The sequence below is a fragment of the Arachis stenosperma genome, chromosome 1, assembly GCF_014773155.1.
Source record: "Arachis stenosperma cultivar V10309 chromosome 1, arast.V10309.gnm1.PFL2, whole genome shotgun sequence".
Lineage (NCBI taxonomy): Eukaryota > Viridiplantae > Streptophyta > Magnoliopsida > Fabales > Fabaceae > Arachis > Arachis stenosperma.
Genome location: NC_080377.1, coordinates 54,265,174 through 54,287,261, shown reverse-complemented (window position 1 = coordinate 54,287,261; position 22,088 = coordinate 54,265,174). Strand labels below are relative to the sequence as shown.

At 38.7% G+C, this 22,088-nt stretch overlaps 1 protein-coding gene across 1 annotated transcript; it reads right to left on the bottom strand.

Moving 5' to 3' along the window:
• Positions 1-5,384: 5,384 nt before the first annotated feature.
• On the bottom strand, positions 5,385-6,365 carry LOC130979848 (uncharacterized). The gene is made up of 2 exons (XM_057903395.1): positions 5,985-6,365; positions 5,385-5,870 (listed from the first exon to the last, which is right to left on the bottom strand). Exons 1-2 carry the CDS (start codon positions 6,363-6,365, stop codon positions 5,385-5,387), a joined length of 867 nt encoding a protein of 288 aa, XP_057759378.1.
• Positions 6,366-22,088: the final 15,723 nt, after the last annotated feature.

Sequence of the window (22,088 nt, the reverse complement as noted above, 5' to 3'; positions counted from 1 at the left end):
AAGGGTCTTTTTTCAGATAACAATTCCTTCATGAAGTGAACATACATCAGCATTTGTTTAAAAACATTTATGAATAGAATGTTGATGTGCAGTGTCTTAAATACCTTAGAGAGATTAGAATATTGCTCATCCTTATTCTCTCCTTAAAGCCCTTTAGGGTATGGAAGTGTTGACTTGTACTCAGGCACTGAAGCCTTCAATTTGGATTGCTCAACCCTGGCATGTGTAAGGTGAGAGAGAGCGTGCTCCTCAGGGTATCAGGCTTCTTTCATAACTTTCTTAACTAGTCCTTCATCACTGGAGGGTTGAGTATCCATCACTTTTTTACTTATTACATAGATGGTCGTATATTCCTCTCTTGGTAATTTGCTTGCTCAATTGTCCCATCTGAACCTCCAAGTTTCTAATTGTGGCTTTAGTTTCTTGCATGAAACTATTAGTATTTTTGGAGAGTTCTGCTAGGATTGCTTCTAATGTTGAGGTATTCTGAGAAGCTAGGAGTGGATTGTGTAATTGAGAAGGCTGATGTTGCTGGTTGAAATGATTTTGGTGGGAGTTGTTGTTGTTAAAATTCGGTTGCCTTTGATTCTGATTTTTTCTGCCAAAATTTGGGTGATTTCTCCATCATGGATTGTATGTCTTGGAAAAGGTATCATTATTGGATGGTCTTGAAAAATTACCCATATAATTAACCTATGCGGCTGGAGGTTGCTCATAGCTATAGCTTCCAAATTGAGAACACTCCATTACTCATGCATAAGAAGTATCTTGGGTAGCAACAGAAAAAACTTGCATACCTCCCAAGTGTTGAGTGATGGCATTAATCTGCTGAGATATAGCTTTGTTCTGAGCAAGAATGGCATCTAAGGCATCCAACTCCATGACACCTTTCCTCATGGTTCTTTTTGAGGAATACAAGTACTGATTGTTGGCCACCATTTCTATCGAATCGAAGGCCTCATCAATGGTCTTAATGTGCAAAGAACCCCTTGCAGAATTATCCAGAGAAAGTCTCGAAGCCAGAGTGATACCATCATAGAAAATCTATAGTTGTACCCCAATCCGTAAACATGCCGGGAAGACACTTATTCACCATAGCCTTGTATCTCTGATGCACCACTAATTCGTGGTACATCTTGTCCTTAATTAAGTGGATTTTATCCACTATTCTCACATTTATTCATAGAATTCGCATGTTTTACACTTTCCTTATTAATTTTGTGTTATGATTGAAAACATGCTTCTTTGGCGTTAAATTTGCTATGTTTATTCCTCTCTTATTACCATTCGATGCCGTCATATGTGTGTTAAGTGCTTTCAGGGTTTATAGGGCAGGAATGGCTTAGAGGATGGAAAGGAAGCATGCAAAAGTAGAAGGAATACAAGAAATTGAAGGAATTGAAAAGCTGTCAGCCTTGACCTCTTTGCACTCAATCGATCATAACATGAGCTACAGAGGTCCAAATGAGGCGGTTTCAGTTGCGTTAGAAAGCTAACATCCGGGGCTTCGAAATGATATATAATTTGCCATAGTTTTCTTGCTGTTAGGCAATGCGCACGTGCAAAGCACGCGGACACGTGGATAGTGTGCAGACAAGCAACGCGTACGCGTGCATGACGCGTACGCGCACATGAGCCACTTGATGTACGTATCAAAAATAGCTGGGGGTGATTTCTGGGCTATTTTTGGCCCAGTTTCAAGCCCAAAAATGCTGATTAGAGGTTGCAGAGTGGAGGAATCAGAGGATACACTTCTCATTATTCACAAATTAGGTTTTAGATGTAGTTTTCTAGAGAGATAGGCTCTCTCCTCTCTCTAGGTTTTAGGATTCCTAATTTTATGCTTTTGAGTTGGATATTAACAGAGTTACTACCTCTGTTGAAGTCTTTATCATTCTAGTTTGTTTCCTATTCTTTTACTCTTTTAATTTCCCATTTACCCTATTCAGAGTTACATATGAATATCTTTAATTTTGGAATTTATAAATACAAAGTATTTTTCTTTTTAATTCTTTATTTGCTTAATTATCTCAATTCCATTCCAATTATCATGTCTTCTTTCTACTCCCTTTACATGTATGCGAACATGGCATCCATGTCAATGGAGTAGGCCTCCAACTTGGCTTTGGAGTTAGATTAATATTTGGAGACCCTTGAGTTGGAAGACTCAAGAGTTAAATTGTAATTGGATATTGTTGGCTGCCTCTCTAGTCACTAACGCTAGTCCTTCCCAAGAGAGAAGATTAGGACTTGTGAATTGGAGTTAGCTCAACTACTTGACTTTCCTTCATTCGTTGAGGGTTAACTAAGTAGAAACAAGAACCTATTATTATTAATCTTGGGAAATCCAACAAGGATAGAACTTCTGATTATTCTTCTCCTAGCCAAGGCTTTTTATTTTAATCACATAAAACCTCTTGTTAATTTTCATTGCTCTAAATTATAATTATTTATTTTTCCCACCCCTCATTCCAAAATTTCTCAGAAAATCTCATAATCAATAATAAATACACTTCCCTGCAATTCCTTGAGAGACGACCCGAGGTTTAAATACTACGGTTTATTTTATTGGGTTTGCTTTAGTGACAACCAAACTTTTGTATGAAAGGATTCTTTGTTGGTTTAGAAGTTATACTAGCAACGAGGATTTATTTGTGAATTCTTTACTAACAAAAGTCTGATCATCAATCTCTCCGAAGCTTCATAGAGAGACTCGCCTTCAAGTTTCCTGAACATTTGAATGTCAATCCTCGGCTTGGTCAACCTTTGGGGCAGAAAGAATTTGGTTAAAAACTTACTAACCAAATCCACCCAGGTTGCTATACTTTTCTTGGGTTATGTTTCAAGCCACTGACTAGCTCGGTCATTCACAGCAAAAGGAAATAACAACAACCTGTAGACATTAGCTGGAACCCCATTGGTCTTGAATGTATAAAAAATTCTCAGAAACTTGGAGATGAATAAGCTAGGATCTAATGACTTGCATCATCTATCTCTTTCTCTTATCTAAAAGGACATAAAAAGAGTATAATCTCATTCAATCAATGCAATTTCATGAACTAAATGGTGAACACTATGGTACATTACTTTGAAATGAGTTTTGTTGAATTTCAGGTGAAAAGAGCAACAAAAGAAGAAGGAAGCAAGAAAGAAAAGCTGGGCGTGTGAGCTGGGCGTGCCACTTGGAGCAAATGCCAACAAATTAAGTGGGCGTGGCATGCCAGTTATCAAGACCAGAGAAGAATCCATGAAGTTTACTATGGGCGTGGCACGCCAGAGCCAGGCATGGCACGCCAACTATATATTCCAGAGAGTAATTTTGAAGACACACAAGGGGGCGTGGCACGCCAACACTATCATATACAATGGGCCTGCCACTTGAAGAAGAAGGCGTGGCACGCCAATGCAACTAAGCAGATGAGAGTTGAAGGTCCAAAACACTGGGTGTGCCACTTGGTCTCGAAAGCATGGCATGCTTACTTGGTTCGTGTCTTGGGCGTGCCACTTAGGTTCTAGGCGTGCCATGCCAAGCTTGAAGGGCTCAATACCAAAATGGGCATGCCACTTGAACTCAAAGGCGTGGCATGCCAACCTTATTCTCACACTGGGCGTGCCACTTGAGCTCGAAGGCGTGGCACGCCAGTTTATTGTTCCAGAAAGGAAGGATTAAGCCCCTACCATGGACATGCCACTTGAGGTCGAAGGTGTGGCACACCAATACAAGCAACCAAAGAAGAAGAACAATGGGCGTGCCACTTAGGATTTAAGGCATGGCACGCCAGCTACTGGACCTGAAGGGCAACTCATGCTTTATCAAGGGCGTGGCACGCCAATATAAGTTTCCAGAGTAGAAGAATGAGAATTTATTGAAGGCATGGCATGCCAGCTACTGGGCATGGCACACCAGTGTAATTTTTCAGAGGAGAAAGCTGAAGAATTCACTAAGGGGTGGGTCACTGGTTGAACCGGTTAACCCGGTCTCACATAAGTAAAACATATAAAATACCTAAAAACTTAATCTCCAATAACATTTTAATAAATATTAAGTCTCAAATTCTAAAAATAAGTAATACAAAAATAAACATAAAATTTGTTAGTACTATTACATAAACAACTCAATTTAACACAATGAAAATAAAAATTCATGGATTATATCCAAGGAGTAATTTCAAAGTCTGGATATCTTTCTTCATCTGATAAATCTAGAGCTACATCCTGATTGGTTTCATTCTGATTTGCATTTTCCACAAAATTATATTAGCTTCATCATCATTTCGATCATCTTCCAGATTTAATTGATCTAGCATTTCAATAATGTTTCGCAAATCATAATCAATAATAAGGCAAAACATTTGGTTAAAGCATTACAAAATCACCCCTAACAAAAACATACCCAAATCATCTAAAGATGATTGAAGAGACATATTTGCAAGATCATTCCGTAAAGCATCAACTTCTTCAGGAGTTAAAAATGGTGGTGAATCTTCCATTATCCATTCCGAATGATCCTCAAATGCATCAAGACAAATTGGATAATAACTTTTCTTTCTCATTTGGTTCCTATATTATCAATTAACTTGATTATTCTTTTTATGACTAAAAATTTAAAATAATGCCTTCAAGAAAAATTAATAAAAAGGACCTTTGTTGTAGCCTTAAGTTGTAATGAACATAAACAAGATCATTAAGTTTTTGATGCTCTAATTGATTCCTTTCCTTTGAGTGAATGTGTTAAAAAATGCTCCAATTACGCTAACAACCCGAAGAACTACAAGTTTGACTCAAAACATGAATCGCTAACTTTTGCAAGTTTGGTACTACACATCCATAAGATTTCCAATATTGATCTTAACATTAAAAGGAAATAATATATCACAATCATAAAAATCAAATCATAAAAGACTAATTTTAAAAAAAAATTTACCAGGCATTACTGTGCTTCGCTCACGTAGTGCAGACTATCTTCCAAAGTCTCCTTCAACATTCTTAAAGATTCTCATCTCTCTTGTCAATTTAGAATTCAAATCTGCATCACCGTAAGCATATCTCTCAATGACATCTAGTAGGCCAGAAGTTGTTTGCTTGTGCTTTTCAAATTTTGCAGCATTAAATCGAAAAGCTGGATTTAACCAATAACGAGTAGCATGAAGGTTTCTTTTAAGTTGTGAATCCCAACGTGAATCTGAAATCTTTAAATAAGGATCAACTACCCTCTTTCTTTTTTGAAACTTCTTCACCATCTCTTCCCTAGCCTTATAAATAGCTTGATAAAGAAAACCCATTGCAGCTCTATCTTCATGATCCATAATACGCAATACACGAATAAGTGGCTCAGTAAGCTTAACAATATCAGTGCATTGATTCCAAAATTTAGAATCTAAGACTTAATCCACAAACTTTTTGGCTTTGGCTTCTTTACAGTAAGCTGAGCTTGTCCATTCTCTAGATGTCACCATAGCTCTCAATGCATCCTTTTGAGCCAAAATACTTTGCAAAGCAATAAAATTAGTGGCAAATCGAGTTAGAGCTGGGCGAAGTATTTCTCGTCTGCTTGTGAACTTTCTCATCAAGTACAAAGGATGGCAATGATTATAGATATACTTTGTAATCATTGAAACTTGTGACACAGTTTCACTCACTTTCTCTAACTTTTCAATATCCTGCAACATCAGATTAACACAATGTACTGCACAAGGAGACCAATACAATCTAGAAAACTTGGATTCCAATAACCTTCCAGCAGCAACGTAATTTACAGCATTATCCATCACTACATATACAACATTCTCAGAGCCAACAAATAACACAACATCCCTAAGCAAATTAAACAAAGCATCAGCAGTTTTCGAGATATGAGAAGCATCAACTGACTTTAGGTAAACAGTTCCTTTAGGGCAATAAACCAAGAAATTAATTAAAGTGCGCCTACAACGATCAGTCCATCAATCGGCCATGATAGTACATCCAGTTTGTTTCTAGATTACACAATAATCTTCAATCATCTTCTTTACATCTTCAACCAATTTTCTCAACAAATATCCATATACTCTTTCATAATTTGGCCCTTTATACCCTGCACCCATGTTTGCAATAGCATCGATCATCGGCATATAATAAACTGAATTAACTGCATTGAATGGCACAGAGGCATCTATCATCCATCTTGCAATAGCAATATCACACTTCTCCACAATTTCTTTGCTTTGGAGAACACTTTTGATAGTTGGTTGAGCTCCAGGTGTTGCTGCCGGTGAAAAAACAGATTGTAATCCCTTGAGTTGTTTTCCTTTTCTAGAGCTAGGTGCTGGAAGTCTTGATGTTTGTTGTTGTCGCATCTCATTACATTCAATCTCACCAAATTCCATTTCAAATTCATAACAAGCCTTATAACTTTATGCATATTCTAATTGAGTTTTCCTTTTCTTGGTTTGAAGATCTTCAATATTTTGATTGAATTGGTGTCTGGTGCACGAAATTGTGATTCATTCTTTTCACAACTCAAACAGTCCCCGGTAATGGCTCCAAAAACTTGGTGCTCAATACCGTGGTCTAAACATAATTTCACAACTTCGCACAACTAACCAGCAAGTACACTGGGTCGTCCAAGTAATAAACCTTACACGAGTAAGGGTCGATCCCACGGAGATTGTTGGTATGAAGCAAGCTATGGTCACCTTGTAAATCTCAGTCAGGCGAATTCAAATGGTTATGGATGATTTATGAATAAAGCATAAAATAAAGATAGAGATACTTATGTAATTCATTGGTGAGAACTTCAGATAAGCGTATGGAGATGCTTTGTCCCTTCCGTCTCTCTGCTTTCCTACTGTCTTCATCCAATCCTTCTTACTCCTTTCCATGGCAAGCTGTATGTTGGGCATCACCATTGTCAGTGGCTACAGTCCCGTCCTCTCAGTGAAAATGTTCAACATGCTCTGTCACAGCACGGCTAATCATCTGTCGGTTCTCAATCAAGTTGGAATAGAATCCATTGATTCTTTTGCGTCTGTCACTAACGCCCAGCCTTCAGGAGTTTGAAGCTCGTCACAGTCATTCAATCATTAAATCCTACTCAGAATACCACAGACAAGGTTTAGACCTTCCGGATTCTCTTGAATGCCGCCATCAATTCTAGCTTATACCACGAAAATTCCGATTAAGGGATCCAAGAAATAAACATTCAAGCCTTGTTTGCTTGTAGAACAGAAGTGGTTGTCAGGCACTTGTTCATAAGTGAGAATGGTGATGAGCGTCACATAATCATCACATTCATCATGTTCTTGGGTGCGAATGAATATCTTAGAACAAGAATAAGCCAAATTGAATAGAAGAACAATAGTAATTGCATTGATACTCGAGGTACAGCAGAGCTCCACACCTTAATCTATAGTGTGTAGAAACTCCACCGTTGAAAATACATAAGAACAAGGTCTAGGCATGGCCCTGAGGCCAGCCTCCCAATGATCTAAGATAGCATAAGACTACTCAAAGATAGCTACCAAGATGAAAATACAATAGTAAAAGGTCCTATTTGTAGAGAACTAGTAGCCTAGGGTTTACAAAGATGAGTAAATGACATAAAAATCCACTTCTGGGCCCACTTGGTGTGTGCTTGGGCTGAGCATTGAAGCTTTCATGTGTAGAGACTTTTCTTGGAGTTAAACACCAGCTTTTGTGCCAGTTTGGGCGTTTAACTCCCATTCTTGTGCCAGTTCCGGCGTTTAATGCCGGGCATTCTTAAGCTGATTTGGAACGCCGGTTTGGGCCGTCAAATCTCGGGCAAAGTATAGACTATTATACATTGCTGGAAAGCCCAGGATGTCTACTTTCCAACGCAATTGAGAGCGCGCCAATTGGGTTTCTGTAGCTCTAGAAAATCTACTTCGAGTGCAGGGAGGTCAGAAACCAACAGCATCTGCAGTCCTTTTCAGTCTTTGGATCAGATTTTTGCTCAGGTCCCTCAATTTCAGCCAGAAAATTCCTGAAATCACAGAAAAATATACAAACTCATAGTAAAGTCCAGAAAAGTGAATTTTAACTAAAAAATAATAAAAATATAATAAAAACTAACTAAAACATACTAAAAACATACTGAAAACAATGCCAAAAAGCGTATAAATTATCCGCTCATCAGTGTCTCACCACAGCTGGCACCTTTTGGCATGCCTCAATATCTCCACCTTTTCTAGCCAAATGATGCTTAACCCGGTTAATTCCTCCACCCCTAATAAGCTTCTCGTAATAAATACATAACAGAATAGTTTTTTCTTTATCCACATCTTGTTTACAATGGCCCCATGCAGGATTAATTTTCCTCTGTTACTATTTTTTTGGGTTCCAATTGTTGGATCAGGAGTTGATCATTGTTCCTGAGAAGTTGGTGTTTCTGATGGTGTATTTGATGAAGCCATCCTAAATTCCTAATCAACCTGGACTAAATGACTAATCTCCTGGAATAATGTACCACAATAATCCACTAACTACTAAGAATAATATACAACAGCAACTAACATATATAACAGATAATCAACAATCAACAATCTAACAACAATGGATAATCAACAAACTGAATAGAAATCAAACATAAATCAACAATCAAGAGAGATCAAATAGAAATCAACATAGATAATCAACATATATAACAACAATATGTTACAAAAAACTGAACAATCAACCATCTAAATTCTAACACAAGTCAAACATAAATCAACATACATAATCAATATCATTAACCAATTAACTCTCACAAAAGTACTAAATTATTGAAATTTTTATATCCTGAATAACTTAAAAAAAAATTAAAAATACATACATGGAGGGACGAGCAGAGAAGAGGGAGACTGGAGGTGACGACTGACAAGTAGTAGCAGGAGGCGACTTGAATCTTCGATGGAGATGCTTCTTGGCTGTTGTGGATGGTGCACTGGTACAGTTGCCTCCTACGATGACGGTGAGCCGAGTGAGGTGGCACTTCTGCGCTAGCTAAATGGGTCTATCTCACACTCTCTGTCTCAAACTCTTAGGTGGTCTCTCATGGAGTCATGGCCAAAAGGTTTGGGAAGAGAAACAGGGAAAGGGGATGGAGGTAGGAGGCTTGAGCTAGGGTTTCAGAAGCAGCTCAATTTTCTGAATTTTTTTTAATTTTAATTCAAACCGGCCCGGGTTAAATGAAACCTGTCGGTTCACCAGTTTTGGTCAAACTCGGCTAGTTCAAACCAAGTCTTTCCGGTTCGCTTCCTTATCCGGTCAGAAAGCTCAGCCAGACCGGTTCTACTGCCAGTTCACCAGGTTTCTAGTCCGATTGGGCGGTTCAGTCCGGTTCTGACAACACTGAATTCAGCTGAGTGAGTGTCGATCCTACGAGGATTAATGGACTAAGCAAGCAATGGTTGGTTAATTGTTCTAGTTAGACAAATTGAAATGAGAGTTTTGAGTATCAAATAGCATAAAAGACAGTAAATTAAGAAAAACAAGCAGTAAATAGTTGAAAAAATAGTATGGAAAAAGTGTTAAGGCTTTGGATATATTTAAATTTTTGGATTAATATTCAATGTCAACTATCTTGATCATGCAAAGATTGAGTTTATGGAAAACTCTAGGTGATTGAATTTCTATTCCTAGGCAATTCAATCTCCTCTAACATAACCAACCATTAAATTCCTTGATCAATCAATTATATTAGAGGGTTAAGTTCAAATTCTAATTTATTAGCCACGCAAACCCTAAGAACCTAAAAATGGTCCAATTATATGTCATGTATCACATTAAATCCAGATAATTAAGGAGTTGTAAGAAGACGGTTTCAAGATATAATTCTAGTGATATAACTTTTCCAAGATTCAAAAGAATTCAATTTAGATTAGAGTTATCTTTCAATACACACTAATCCGTATGATAAAAAAATTCTTAAACATAAATTAATGCTTTAGTCAAGAGTAGAAGAAAAAATAATTATTAATCCATCAAAGTAAACAGAGCTCCTAACCTTAACAATGGAGGTTTAGTGGCTCATGGTTTAGAGAAAACCCTAGGAGAGAAAAACTATAAATTGTGGAATAAGGAATTGGAGAAGAGAGCTCCCCACGAGGGTATATCTCTATCCTATTTATAGTCCTAATTGTAATTAATTTAAAACTTAAATTAAAACCTAATAAATCTTTTCTATTTGATTATTTGATTTAACATCAAATAAAAAAGTCTTCCATTGATTCTTGTTGCACGCATGGGGACCACCTTGATTCACGCTCTCGGCGCTAAACGCCTGTGACTGAGTGTTTAGAATCACCAGTCCAGCGTGCCTTGTACGCAATTCAACGTCCCCCAGTGTTAAACATCGGTGAGGTGGCATTTAGCGCCAAAGTGGCAGCAGCAAACTCTCTTGTTTTTCTTCTTTCTAAATTCTGCCAAATCTCACCCGAATGCTACCTGTAATCAATAAAATATAAGAACAACTCAAAGTAGCATCTAAGAGGGCAGAAATCTCCTAAATCTCTTAATAATTCAACAAATCACTATATAAATCAATAAGAAAAGGCACAAATGATGCTTACACATCATGCTTCTGTGATTTTCAAACATGGTATGGGCACTCAACCTAGGATTGGGTGGAGCAGGTACTTGGTGCCAAGCCTTCCCATGGTCAGCAACAAGGTGCGTAGAGGAAGGAGTCTTTCTCTATCAAGCTAGCATGGCTTCGGGACCGAGTCTGGTATATGCCCGATACCGCTGATCCAAACACTCTCCGACAGTACACGAGGTATTACATACTGTTGGATGACTTCCATATTCGGTGGCTGCCACTATTGGATGAATTCCAGAGGTACCGCAATCTATCTAGGCATCTGCTATGCTTGCATGGACCTACCACTCCATATGCTCTGCAGCACATTGGGACATCTCAGATATTGCCAGATGCACTCTGCTTATACTTACTTGGATTTACCAGAGATTTCCTCAACAGTGTCCATTTAAGAGACAAGTTTATACGTATCCCATTGCTGTGAGGTAACTAGTAGTACTCATGGTTTTCTTCTTCCTCATTTATCTAATTGAAGATCCTCTTGAATAAATTAATACACTGTTATTCTTGCATATGTCCAGTGGTTGATATGTATGGCCGAGTGGTGTGGAATTTATAACCTACAAACTAACCGGCAAGTGTGATGACAGGTCATCTTAGCCTAGTTTCACTAGCCTTTTTCTTTTGTTTTCAATTGAATTATGTACTTTCTTGAGCTCTAAGCAAGCTAATTTGGGTAGATTTTCATGCTTCCTTTGATTGAATCAACCATAGATGAATTAATGCAATTTCATGAGGTTTTATGCTATATTTGTTACATATTGTGAAAGAATGAATATCTCATGATTTTGAGCATAGCTTTGATGTGTTTGGTTGATTAATGATAGGTGAAGAAAGCTTGGAGAAAGGTTGAAGCAAGAAGGAATGGCTAGGAGGAAGAGAGGACAAAAAGTTTGAGCAAAAGTTTGCCTCAAACTTTAGCTCAAACTTTTGGAATAAGTGAAAATGAACCAGGAAGCAAAAAGCTGGACCAAAAGTTAGCCTCAAACTTTTGCACAAACTTTTGGGTGAAAAGTTTGCCCCAACGTTAGCCCCTAACTTTTGGGCTAACGTTGGCACATGCAAAACACTCCCTGGGGCACCAAAAGTTTGAGCCAACGTTAGCCTCTAACTTTTAGGCTAACGTTGGCGCATGAAAAACACACCCTGGGAGCAAAAAGTTTGCGCCAACGTTAGCCTCTAACTTTTGGGCTAACGTTGGCGCCACACACCACAATAGCTTGAAGGGGTATACTTCCAACAAGAATAACTTGAGCTACAGAGCTCCAAATGAGATGATTCAAGAAGCATTGGAAAGTAGGAATCAAGAGCTTTCCAAGCATATATGGCACTGCATGATGGACACTAAAATTGAGGGAGAAAACTGCCCCGCAATGTGTATAAATGAACATGGTGGCAACCTGCAGTGAGGCCAACTGACCTCTGCACCTTCAACGGAGTATAACTCGAGCTGTAGAGCTCCAATTGATGCGCTTTAAACGGCAATGGAAAGTAGACATTCAGGGCTTTCCAACAATGTATAATAGTATGGGGTGGACAATACGTTTGAGCCTCCAGAACTGGCGTTTTCGCCAACGTTTGAGGCAAACTTTACCTCAAACGCTGCACACCAAAGCCAGCAACCATGCCCTCTTCAAATGATCATAACTTGAGATGTAGATGTCCAATTGAAGTGATTCCAAGTGGGTTAGAAAGCTGACATTTAGAGCTTTCCAACCATATATGATAGTCTATATTGGGCATAAAATTGGCAACATGACAAGAGGACAAAGTTGGCGCCATAAATGTGCATAAGGGAGGCCAACGTTGGAGCAAAAGTTAGACCCCAAACTTTTGCCCCAACGTTGGTATCAGCAAGGAAGGGTGCTGATGTGAAAAGTTGGAGCAAAAGTTAGCCCCTAACTTTTACTCCAACTTTTACTCAAGCTTTCATGATTTCAAACCCGGTTCAATTTGGTTCTTCTCCAAACTCCAAGAGCAATCAACCAAGGCCTCTCTCAACCCAATTCCACCAAGAGCAAAGGCCCAACTCAAGGCTTGAAGATCATTTGAAGAAAGTGTATAAATAGGATAGAATTCAAGTTATTAGAGAGCTTTTTTTTTTTAGTTTTCATAGAGCTTTCTTTTCGGTTGGCATTGGGAGCTCACTTTTACATTCTAGCATTGTTGTTTTAATTCAAGAGAATTGGGGAGGAGAATTGATCTCTCTTCTTCCTTGTTCTTGCCAAGCACTCTTTACTTTCCTTGCTTCGGATCTTAGGGAGAGAATTGAAGAAATTCTGTTTCAATCTCACCTTGGGATCTCGTTTAATTTTCTGCTTAATTAAATTTCAGTTTCGGTTACTTGCTTCTTCATCTAATCTCTTTGCAATTTACAATTTCCTTGCAATTGTTCTTGTTGGATCTAGGAAGGCATTGAGATCTAGACTTGGTTTTCTAGTCTCTTGGGTCCTGAGATCCGGATTTCCCATTTACCACTCCCTGTTTAATGTTTCCATGCTCATTTACTTTTCTGTTTAAGATCCGGTTTGATCCAAGCCATTCTCTAATTCTCTGCTTGTTGCAATTTTACTTTTCCTTGTTTAATTTCTGCAAATCCAACTCCCAATTCCCTTTACAATTCACGCCATTTACATTTCATGCATTTTAAGATTTTGCAATTTACATTTCTTGCGTTCTAAGTTTCTGCCATTTAATTTCTTGTTCTTTAAGATTCAGCACTTTAACTCCTGTTCTCTTTATTTTCATGCCAATTACCCATTCCCTTTACTTTCTATGCAATTTAAATTCTGCAAATCACAAATCACTCAACCAAATCTTGATTCGCTTGACTAAATCAACCACTAAACTAAAATTGCTCAATCCTTCAATCCCTGTGGGATCGACCTCACTCCCGTGAGTTATTATTACTTGATGCGACCCGGTGCACTTGCCGGTGAGTTTTGTGTCGGATCGTTTTCCGCACATAAAGTTTTTGGCGCCGTTGCCGGGGATTGAAATAGATTGACAATGATTAAGTGAGGTGGTGGTCTAGATTAAGCATTTTTTTTACTAAGCACATTAACTGTTTGACACATTGTGTCACCTAACCCTCTAACCACATTCTGGCACTAGAATGTTCATTTCTCATTTGGTTTGTTTGTGATTTTTGCAAGTTATGGAGGCTGAGGTGCGTGAAGAGGGAGTGAGAAACAATGCCCAGCCTGCAAGAAAGGTGTTGGCCTCTTACACTATCCCCAATCCCAGACATTATGGGAGCAGCATCCTCACCCCAAATGTTCAGGCAAATGACTTTGAGTTGAAGCCTCAACTAATCACCTTGGTGCAGAACAATTGTGCTTATGGAGGTGGCCCTCTTGAAGACCCCAACCAACATTTGTCTGTTTTCTTAAGGATTTGTGAAACAGTCAAGACAAATGGGGTTCATCCTGACATTTACAAATTACTTCTGTTCCCATTTTCTTTGAGGGGCAATGCTACTCAATGGCTGGAAACCTTTCCCAAAGAGAGCATCAACAATTGGGATGAATTGGTGAGCAAATTCCTAGCCAAGTTCTACCCACCTCAGAGAGTCATCAAGTTGAAAACGGAGGTGCAAACATTTATTCAAATGGATGGAGAGTCGCTGTATGATGCCTGGGAGAGATACAAGGCCTTAATCAGGAAGTGTCCTCCAGAAATGTTTAGTGAGTGGAATAGACTCCAAAACTTCTATGAAGGGTTGACCCAGAAAGCTCAGGAAGCATTAGATCATTCAGCAGGAGGCTCATTGCAGCTAATGAAGACAGCAGAGGAAGCCCAAAACCTCATAGAGATGGTGGCAAACAATCAATACTTCTTTGCTCATCAAAAACAACGCCAAATAGCCCAGAGGAGGGATGTACTGGAGCTGGAAGGTGTGGATACCATCTTCAAAGTGATGCATCAACAAATTCAGCAACAATTTGAGCAGATGGCTAAGAAAATTGATGGACTGCAAAATGCTGCAGTAAATACACAAAGCCAATCTCAAACTTCACATGGATGGAAGCAATCTGAAGAAAGTTTTGGGACATTCAATTATGAGCAACAAAGCCCTGAGCAGGTGCAATGCACGAATAACACATCTCAACACAATTTTCATGGTGATGCACATAAGACACCCTGGAAGACTTATTCTAATTCAAGGTGGGGTGAGCATCAGAATCAAGGACAAAGGGACTTCAACTCTGACAGCCTTAGCAACACAAACAACCATAACCATTTACCCAATAATACTAACCAATTCAAAAATTCACAAAACACATATCACCAACCCCATAACATCTCACAAAACCACCAGAATAACTTTTCCACATCCACATCCCACCCACAAAGTACCCCCACAATTAATTCAAACAACTTTTAGCAACAACCATCTCATTTCACACAACCACAACCAAATCCAGACTCTCAAAGAATCTCAAGTCTAGAGAAAATGATGGAGAAACTCATGAAAAATCAAGAGATGGCTAGACAAGATCAGGCCCTGGCATTCAAAAACCAAGAGACCTCAATTAGAAACCTCGAGAGACACATGGGGCAAATGGCTAAGCAAGTTTCAGAGTTGGGTGAGAAGCAACAAAATGCATCCCCCAGTACCACTGAAGACTATCTAAGGAACAAAGGAAAAGCCACAAAATGGGAGGAGTGCAAAGCAATCACAGTGGGAAGTGAGAAGACTATGAAGAAGGAAGCCATCAATCAGGACAAACACAACAGAGAAGTTTCACAAGAAGAGACAGAGGAGAGAAGTAAAGAGGATCAAGAAACCAAAAATGCACAAATTTCAAAGGGAGACAAGAACATCCTTGAATCACAACTACAAGAGAAGAGGGAAGGAGTGAATCCTTGTGTCCCCAAACTTCCATACCCTCAGAGGTTTAAAAAAGAAAATGAGGATAAGAAATACTCAAAATTCCTGGACATATTCAAGACACTCAGCATCAATATTCCTTTCTTGGAAGCACTTGAACAGATGCCACTATATGCCAAATTTATGAAGGAAGTGCTGACAAAGAAAAGATCCCTGAAGGAAGGACAGATTGTTAAGATGACAAAGGAATGTAGTGCTATCCTCCAAAGAGAGTTGCAAGAGAAGAAAGATGATCCTGGGAGTTTTTATATACCTTGTACCATAGGAAACATAACAATTGAAAAGTCATTCTGTGACCTCGGTGCAAGCATAAACTTGATGCCTTTGTCTCTAATGAGGAAACTTAAAATTTCTGAGCTGAAGTCCACACAAATAGTTCTCCAAATGGCTGACAAATCCATTAAGCAAGCACTGGGAGTCGTGGAGAATGTGTTGGTAAAAGTGGGAAAATTCTTTCTCCCTGCTGACTTTGTTATCTCAGATATAGAAGAGGACCCTAACACTCCCATCATTCTGGGGAGGCCTTTCCTAGCTACGGGCAGAGCACTGATAGATGTTGAAAAAGGGGAATTATTGCTGAGAGTGCATGATGAGCACCTAGTATTCCATGTTTTTAAAACCCTGCATGAGCCCACTCAAGAAGAAGATTGTATGAAGGATAAGACCAGAGATCAAAGCTTGAAGGAGGCATTCAATGAGTTAAATCCAAGACTTCTAAATCCACGATTGAAAGAAGTAGAGATGGTGCAACAAACCAAAGAAGTCAAGGAGGAACTAGATCCAAAACCCCCAGATGACAAATTCAGCATCCCAGATAAAGAACCACCAAGGCAAGGAGTATCTCTTGAGAAAGAAAAGAGGAAGAGGCCAAAAGGGTGGAGAAACAAGAAGATCCCTACTGAAGGCTTTTCACCAGGGGATAAAGTGGTGTTAAACACCCAACCAATGAAGGTGTCTCAACAATTATCTGAATACTACACTGTGAACCGGGTCCTTTCACTTGAACACCTAGAGATCATCAAAGAGGAGACTGGAAGGAAGTTCACAGTAAGAGGAGAAAAGTTGAAGCACTATGATTTTCAACCCCCATGATCAAAGAATGAAGGATGTCAAGCTAGTGACATTAAAAGAGCGCTTGTTGGGAGGCAACCCAACCTGAGGTAATTTTCTCTTCATAGCTAATTTAATAAAAGAGTTGAGTAGATTTCTATGTATTGCAAAGAGCTAAGTTTGGTGTTGCACACCAAAATAGTTAAGGGGTGAATGTTGGATGCTAAGTTTGGTGTTCCACCAAAAATTTCATTAAGAACACATTGCACCCTCAGCATGATCAGTATCGGCTCCAAACCATCAGAGAAACTGCTTAACAATTGTCATGTTTCTAGTTTTTGGTTGTTTTCTGGTTCATAGTTTGTTTCTTAGTTCATAGTTTATTTCCTTAATAAAAGTACTTGATGTTTCATGCATGTATTTATTTTGTTACATATAGAAGTAGGCAAGGAACTAAGTTTGGTGTTCCCACACCAACTTAGGTTCACAGAATCACAAGCATACATGCATGCTAACTGCCTCTCAAGTGCTTGGGGAACAAGCAACTTTCAATATCTTTTGTAGGAAGTCATTCAATCTCTTGGAGGAAAAAGTACATCATCATGGACAGAGGAAGGATATAGAAGCCAACAATGATGATGACACAGAGGAAACAAATAGACTCCAAGAGGTTGTATTGTTCTCTGACTAATTCTAGTTCAAGTATGTTAATTGAAAGTGCAAATGTCCCCTGTTAATTAGTGTCTTCTTAGATTCATTTACTGTCTGCGAGTTTGTTTAGTTTCATGCTATTATGGCTTACTAGTCTAAGTGCTTGATTCACTTTCATCTTACTTGAATTATATGCTTTGTTCCTCATGCTTGAATAAAAGAAAAATAACTGTGAAATAGAGAAAGAGTAAAAGTCTAGCATGATATGAGACAAAATGAGGTTATGTGGTGGTATGTGCTGGTTCATTAGTTGATTTATGAATAAGGCTGAATGTTAGCATGACTTTGTGATATGAACTTGAGTTACATTTCATGAGACTTGACAAAAGAAAAAAGTCCAAAATAAAAGAAAGAAAATGCAAGAAAAAGAAGCAAAAAGAAATAAACAAGGCTGGGCATCAATAGCTTGAGATTTGGATATATGCCTGTGATGCTTTTTGTACAAAGATAAGCTTGGATAACTAGGTTCTAAGGGGTGCTTCATCACCCGGCAACTTGGGTTAACTAACCCGGGATTGCCAACCGAAAGTCCACCATCAAGAGCTACTTTGAGACAAAGCATTTAGTAACCCAAAGAGGTGCTGGGCATCAATTTCCAAAGAACTAACAGAGATGAACAAAACAAGCTAAATGCCTGTGATGTGTGTGTGCTAAGGAGAGGCTTGAGCAAGTAAGTCCATAGGGGTGTTTCAACACCTAGCATCTTGAACCAACTGGGGCGGGAATGCTGGCTGAAAGCTTACTCTAAAAAGTTGCCTTACCACACAGCATTAAGCCTCAGCCAAGAAAAGAACAAGAAAAGCTAAGGACCAAGCTAATAACAAGTCTCATTTTTTTTGTAATTCAAGTAAGGATCCAAAGGAATGTTGATGTCTCAGTCCCAGAATAAAAATCCCTAAGATACCATGCATAAAAACTCCATTTACCAGTATTCAATGTCTTCCAATAAAAGGCTTATACACTTCTCTGCTTCTAGTAATTTTTCTTATGTTTTACTGCTTGCTTGGGGACAAGCAAGATTTAAGTTTGGTGTTGTGATGACAGGTCATCTTAGCCTAGTTTCACTAGCCTTTTTCTTTTGTTTTCAATTGAATTATGTACTTTCTTGAGCTCTAAGCAAGCCAATTTGGGTAGATTTTCATGCTTCCTTTGATTGAATCAACCATAGATGAATTAATGCAATTTCATGAGGTTTTATGTTATATTTGTTACATATTGTGAAAGAATGAATATCTCATGATTTTGAGCATAGCTTTGATGTGTTTGGTTGATTAATGATAGGTGAAGAAAGCTTGGAGAAAGGTTGAAGCAAGAAGGAATGGCTAGGAGGAAGAGAGGACAAAAAGTTTGAGCAAAAGTTTGCCTCAAACTTTAGCTCAAACTTTTGGAATAAGTGAAAATGAACCAGGAAGCAAAAAGCTGGACCAAAAGTTAGCCTCAAACTTTTGCACAAACTTTTGGGTGAAAAGTTTGCCCCAACGTTAGCCCCTAACTTTTGGGCTAACGTTGGCATATGCAAAACACTCCCTGGGGCACCAAAAGTTTGCGCCAACGTTAGCCTCTAACTTTTGGGCTAACGTTGGCGCCACACACCACAACAGCTTGAAGGGGTATACTTCCAACAAGAATAACTTGAGCTACAGAGCTCCAAATGAGGTGATTCAAGAAGCATTGGAAAGTAGGAATCAAGAGCTTTCCAAGCATATATGGCACTGCATGGTGGACACTAAAATTGAGGGAGAAAACTGCCCCGCAATGTGCATAAACGAACATGGTGGCAACCTGCAGTGAGGCCAACTGACCTCTGCACCTTCAACGGAGTATAACTCGAGCTGTAGAGCTCCAATTGATGCGCTTCCAACGGCAATGGAAAGTAGACATTCAGGGCTTTCCAAAAATGTATAATAGTATGGGGTGGACAATACGTTTGAGCCTCCAGAACTGGCGTTTTCGCCAACGTTTGAGGCAAACTTTACCTCAAACGCTGCACACCAAAGCCAGCAACCATGCCCTCTTCAAATGATCATAACTTGAGATGTAGATGTCCAATTGAAGTGATTCCAAGTGGGTTAGAAAGCTGACATTTAGAGCTTTCCAACCATATATGATAGTCTATATTGGGCATAAAATTGGCAACATGACAAGAGGACAAAGTTGGCGCCATAAATGTGCATAAGGGAGGCCAACGTTGGAGCAAAAGTTAGACCCCAAACTTTTGCCCCAACGTTGGTATCAGCAAGGAAGGGTGCTGATGTGAAAAGTTGGAGCAAAAGTTAGCCCCTAACTTTTACTCCAACTTTTACTCAAGCTTTCATGATTTCAAACCCGGTTCAATTTGGTTCTTCTCCAAACTCCAAGAGCAATCAACCAAGGCCTCTCTCAACCCAATTCCACCAAGAGCAAAGGCCCAACTCAAGGCTTGAAGATCATTTGAAGAAAGTGTATAAATAGGATAGAATTCAAGTTATTAGAGAGCTTCTTTTTTTTAGTTTTCATAGAGCTTTCTTTTCGGTTGGCATTGGAGCTCACTTTTACATTCTAGCATTGTTGTTTTAATTCAAGAGAATTGGGGAGGAGAATTGATCTCTCTTCTTCCTTGTTCTTGCCAAGCACTCTTTACTTTCCTTGCTTCGGATATTAGGGAGAGAATTGAAGAAATTCTGTTTCAATCTCACCTTGGGATCTCGTTTAATTTTCTGCTTAATTAAATTTCAGTTTCGGTTACTTGCTTCTTCATCTAATCTCTTTGCAATTTACAATTTCCTTGCAATTGTTCTTGTTGGATCTAGGAAGGCATTGAGATCTAGACTTGGTTTTCTAGTCTCTTGGGTCCTGAGATCTGGATTTCCCATTTACCACTCCCTGTTTAATGTTTCTATGCTCATTTACTTTTCTGTTTAAGATCCGGTTTGATCCAAGCCATTCTCTAATTCTCTGCTTGTTGCAATTTTACTTTTCCTTGTTTAATTTCTGCAAATCCAACTCCCAATTCCCTTTACAATTCACGCCATTTACATTTCTTGCATTTTAAGATTTTGCAATTTACATTTCTTGCGTTCTAAGTTTCTGCCATTTAATTTCTTGTTCTTTAAGATTCAGCACTTTAACTCCTGTTCTCTTTATTTTCATGCCAATTACCCATTCCCTTTACTTTCTATGCAATTTAAATTCTGCAAATCACAAATCACTCAACCAAATCTTGATTCGCTTGACTAAATCAACCACTAAACTAAAATTGCTCAATCCTTCAATGTAACGACCCAATTTCTTGTACGTCATGATCATACTAGAAACTGAGCGCTACCAACTTGTCTTCCTAATTGTTATCTATTATTTATCATATGAGCCTGATTCGTTGTTAAAAACGTAGTTATTTTACGAGGTACTTTTTTTTTGAAAACATTTGGATTAACAAACAGTATCATTCATAATCAATTCACAACTAATAATATATAAAACAGTTACAAACAACCACACATAAACACATCACAAGTAGTTGACAACATTCGGTGATTCAGCCTTTATTAGAATATAGACTGTTAGTTAGAACACCCCTAGATATAGCTAGATAATAACTATATACATATATATACATACAACATCCCAGGTCCTGACCTGTTCAAGAGGTCCCTAAGCTGGCACCCAGGCTAGCCTAGACTCTATACTCACCTAGTCCCTCTAAACTACTAAAGCGAGGGAAAGTACGTTCTAAGTCTTCAAAACTCAAGTCAGGTGGAACATCATCAAAAGGTAGAACATCTTTGTTACTCCTCTGCACGATCAGGCATTGCCATATGACGTCTCTCTGGTACCTCATCAAGTAGCCACACAACAGGAGTCTCGTACACAGGATTTAGGTTAAAGTTCACGTACCAACGGGGTGCGGACATTGGCTGGTCTCACAATATATATACATATAAACAGAGAATGGGATTCACCCTAGACTCAGAAGACTACCTAGAGCGGAATCCTTTTTGCAAACGGTCGTCAGCGAACTACGGAAAGAAACTCTTGCTTCCATCTGAAGGGGGAAGGGAGAGAGAAGGGGTAAGAACTGGGGAGTTCTTAGTAGGGTCGGGGTTATTAGTTACGTTCATTTATTTGGGGTCAATTAGCAGACGAATAACATAATATAGCGAAGCAGTAAACAAAAGATAAAGATAGGATGAGAAAGTAGAGAAAATAGAAAGCAGAACACAGACAAAAGAATACAAGAAAATAAAACACAGAAATAGCATACAAGCAGACAAACACAAAGAAATAGATCACACACAGAAAGGAATGCAATAGAGAATGATGCGCAGACAAGAATGATGCATGTCTAGCCCTAGCACAGGCCATGAGCTCATGTGTCGGTTGGCTGCCCGCAATCCCGACATTTATCCGGTCACGAGTAATCCCGATTTCCCGGATACGATTTTCCGTTCCTAAATAAATGCGCATATAATAATAGCCGCTCATTTGAGACAGCCTCTGCTTACTGCAGGAAAATATATATACTCTGCTCTGCTCTGGGGAAGCGGAAAATAGCTGTAGGTAACTTAGTTTCCCTACAGAAGCTCTGGGTTGCATTAAGCAACTAATATATATATAAATATAGCTCTGGGTTGCATCAAGCAACTAATATATTAAATATAGCTCTGGGTTGCATCAAGCAACTAATATATATTAAATATAACTCTGGGTTGCATCAAGCAACTAATATATATTAAATATAGCTCTGGGTTGCATCAAGCAACTAATATATATTAAATATAGCTCTGGGTTGCATCAAGCAACTAATATATATTAAATATCTCTTTACTCTGTTCTGGTTGCCCTTTTCTCTGTATCTCTTTACTCTGCTTTAATTAC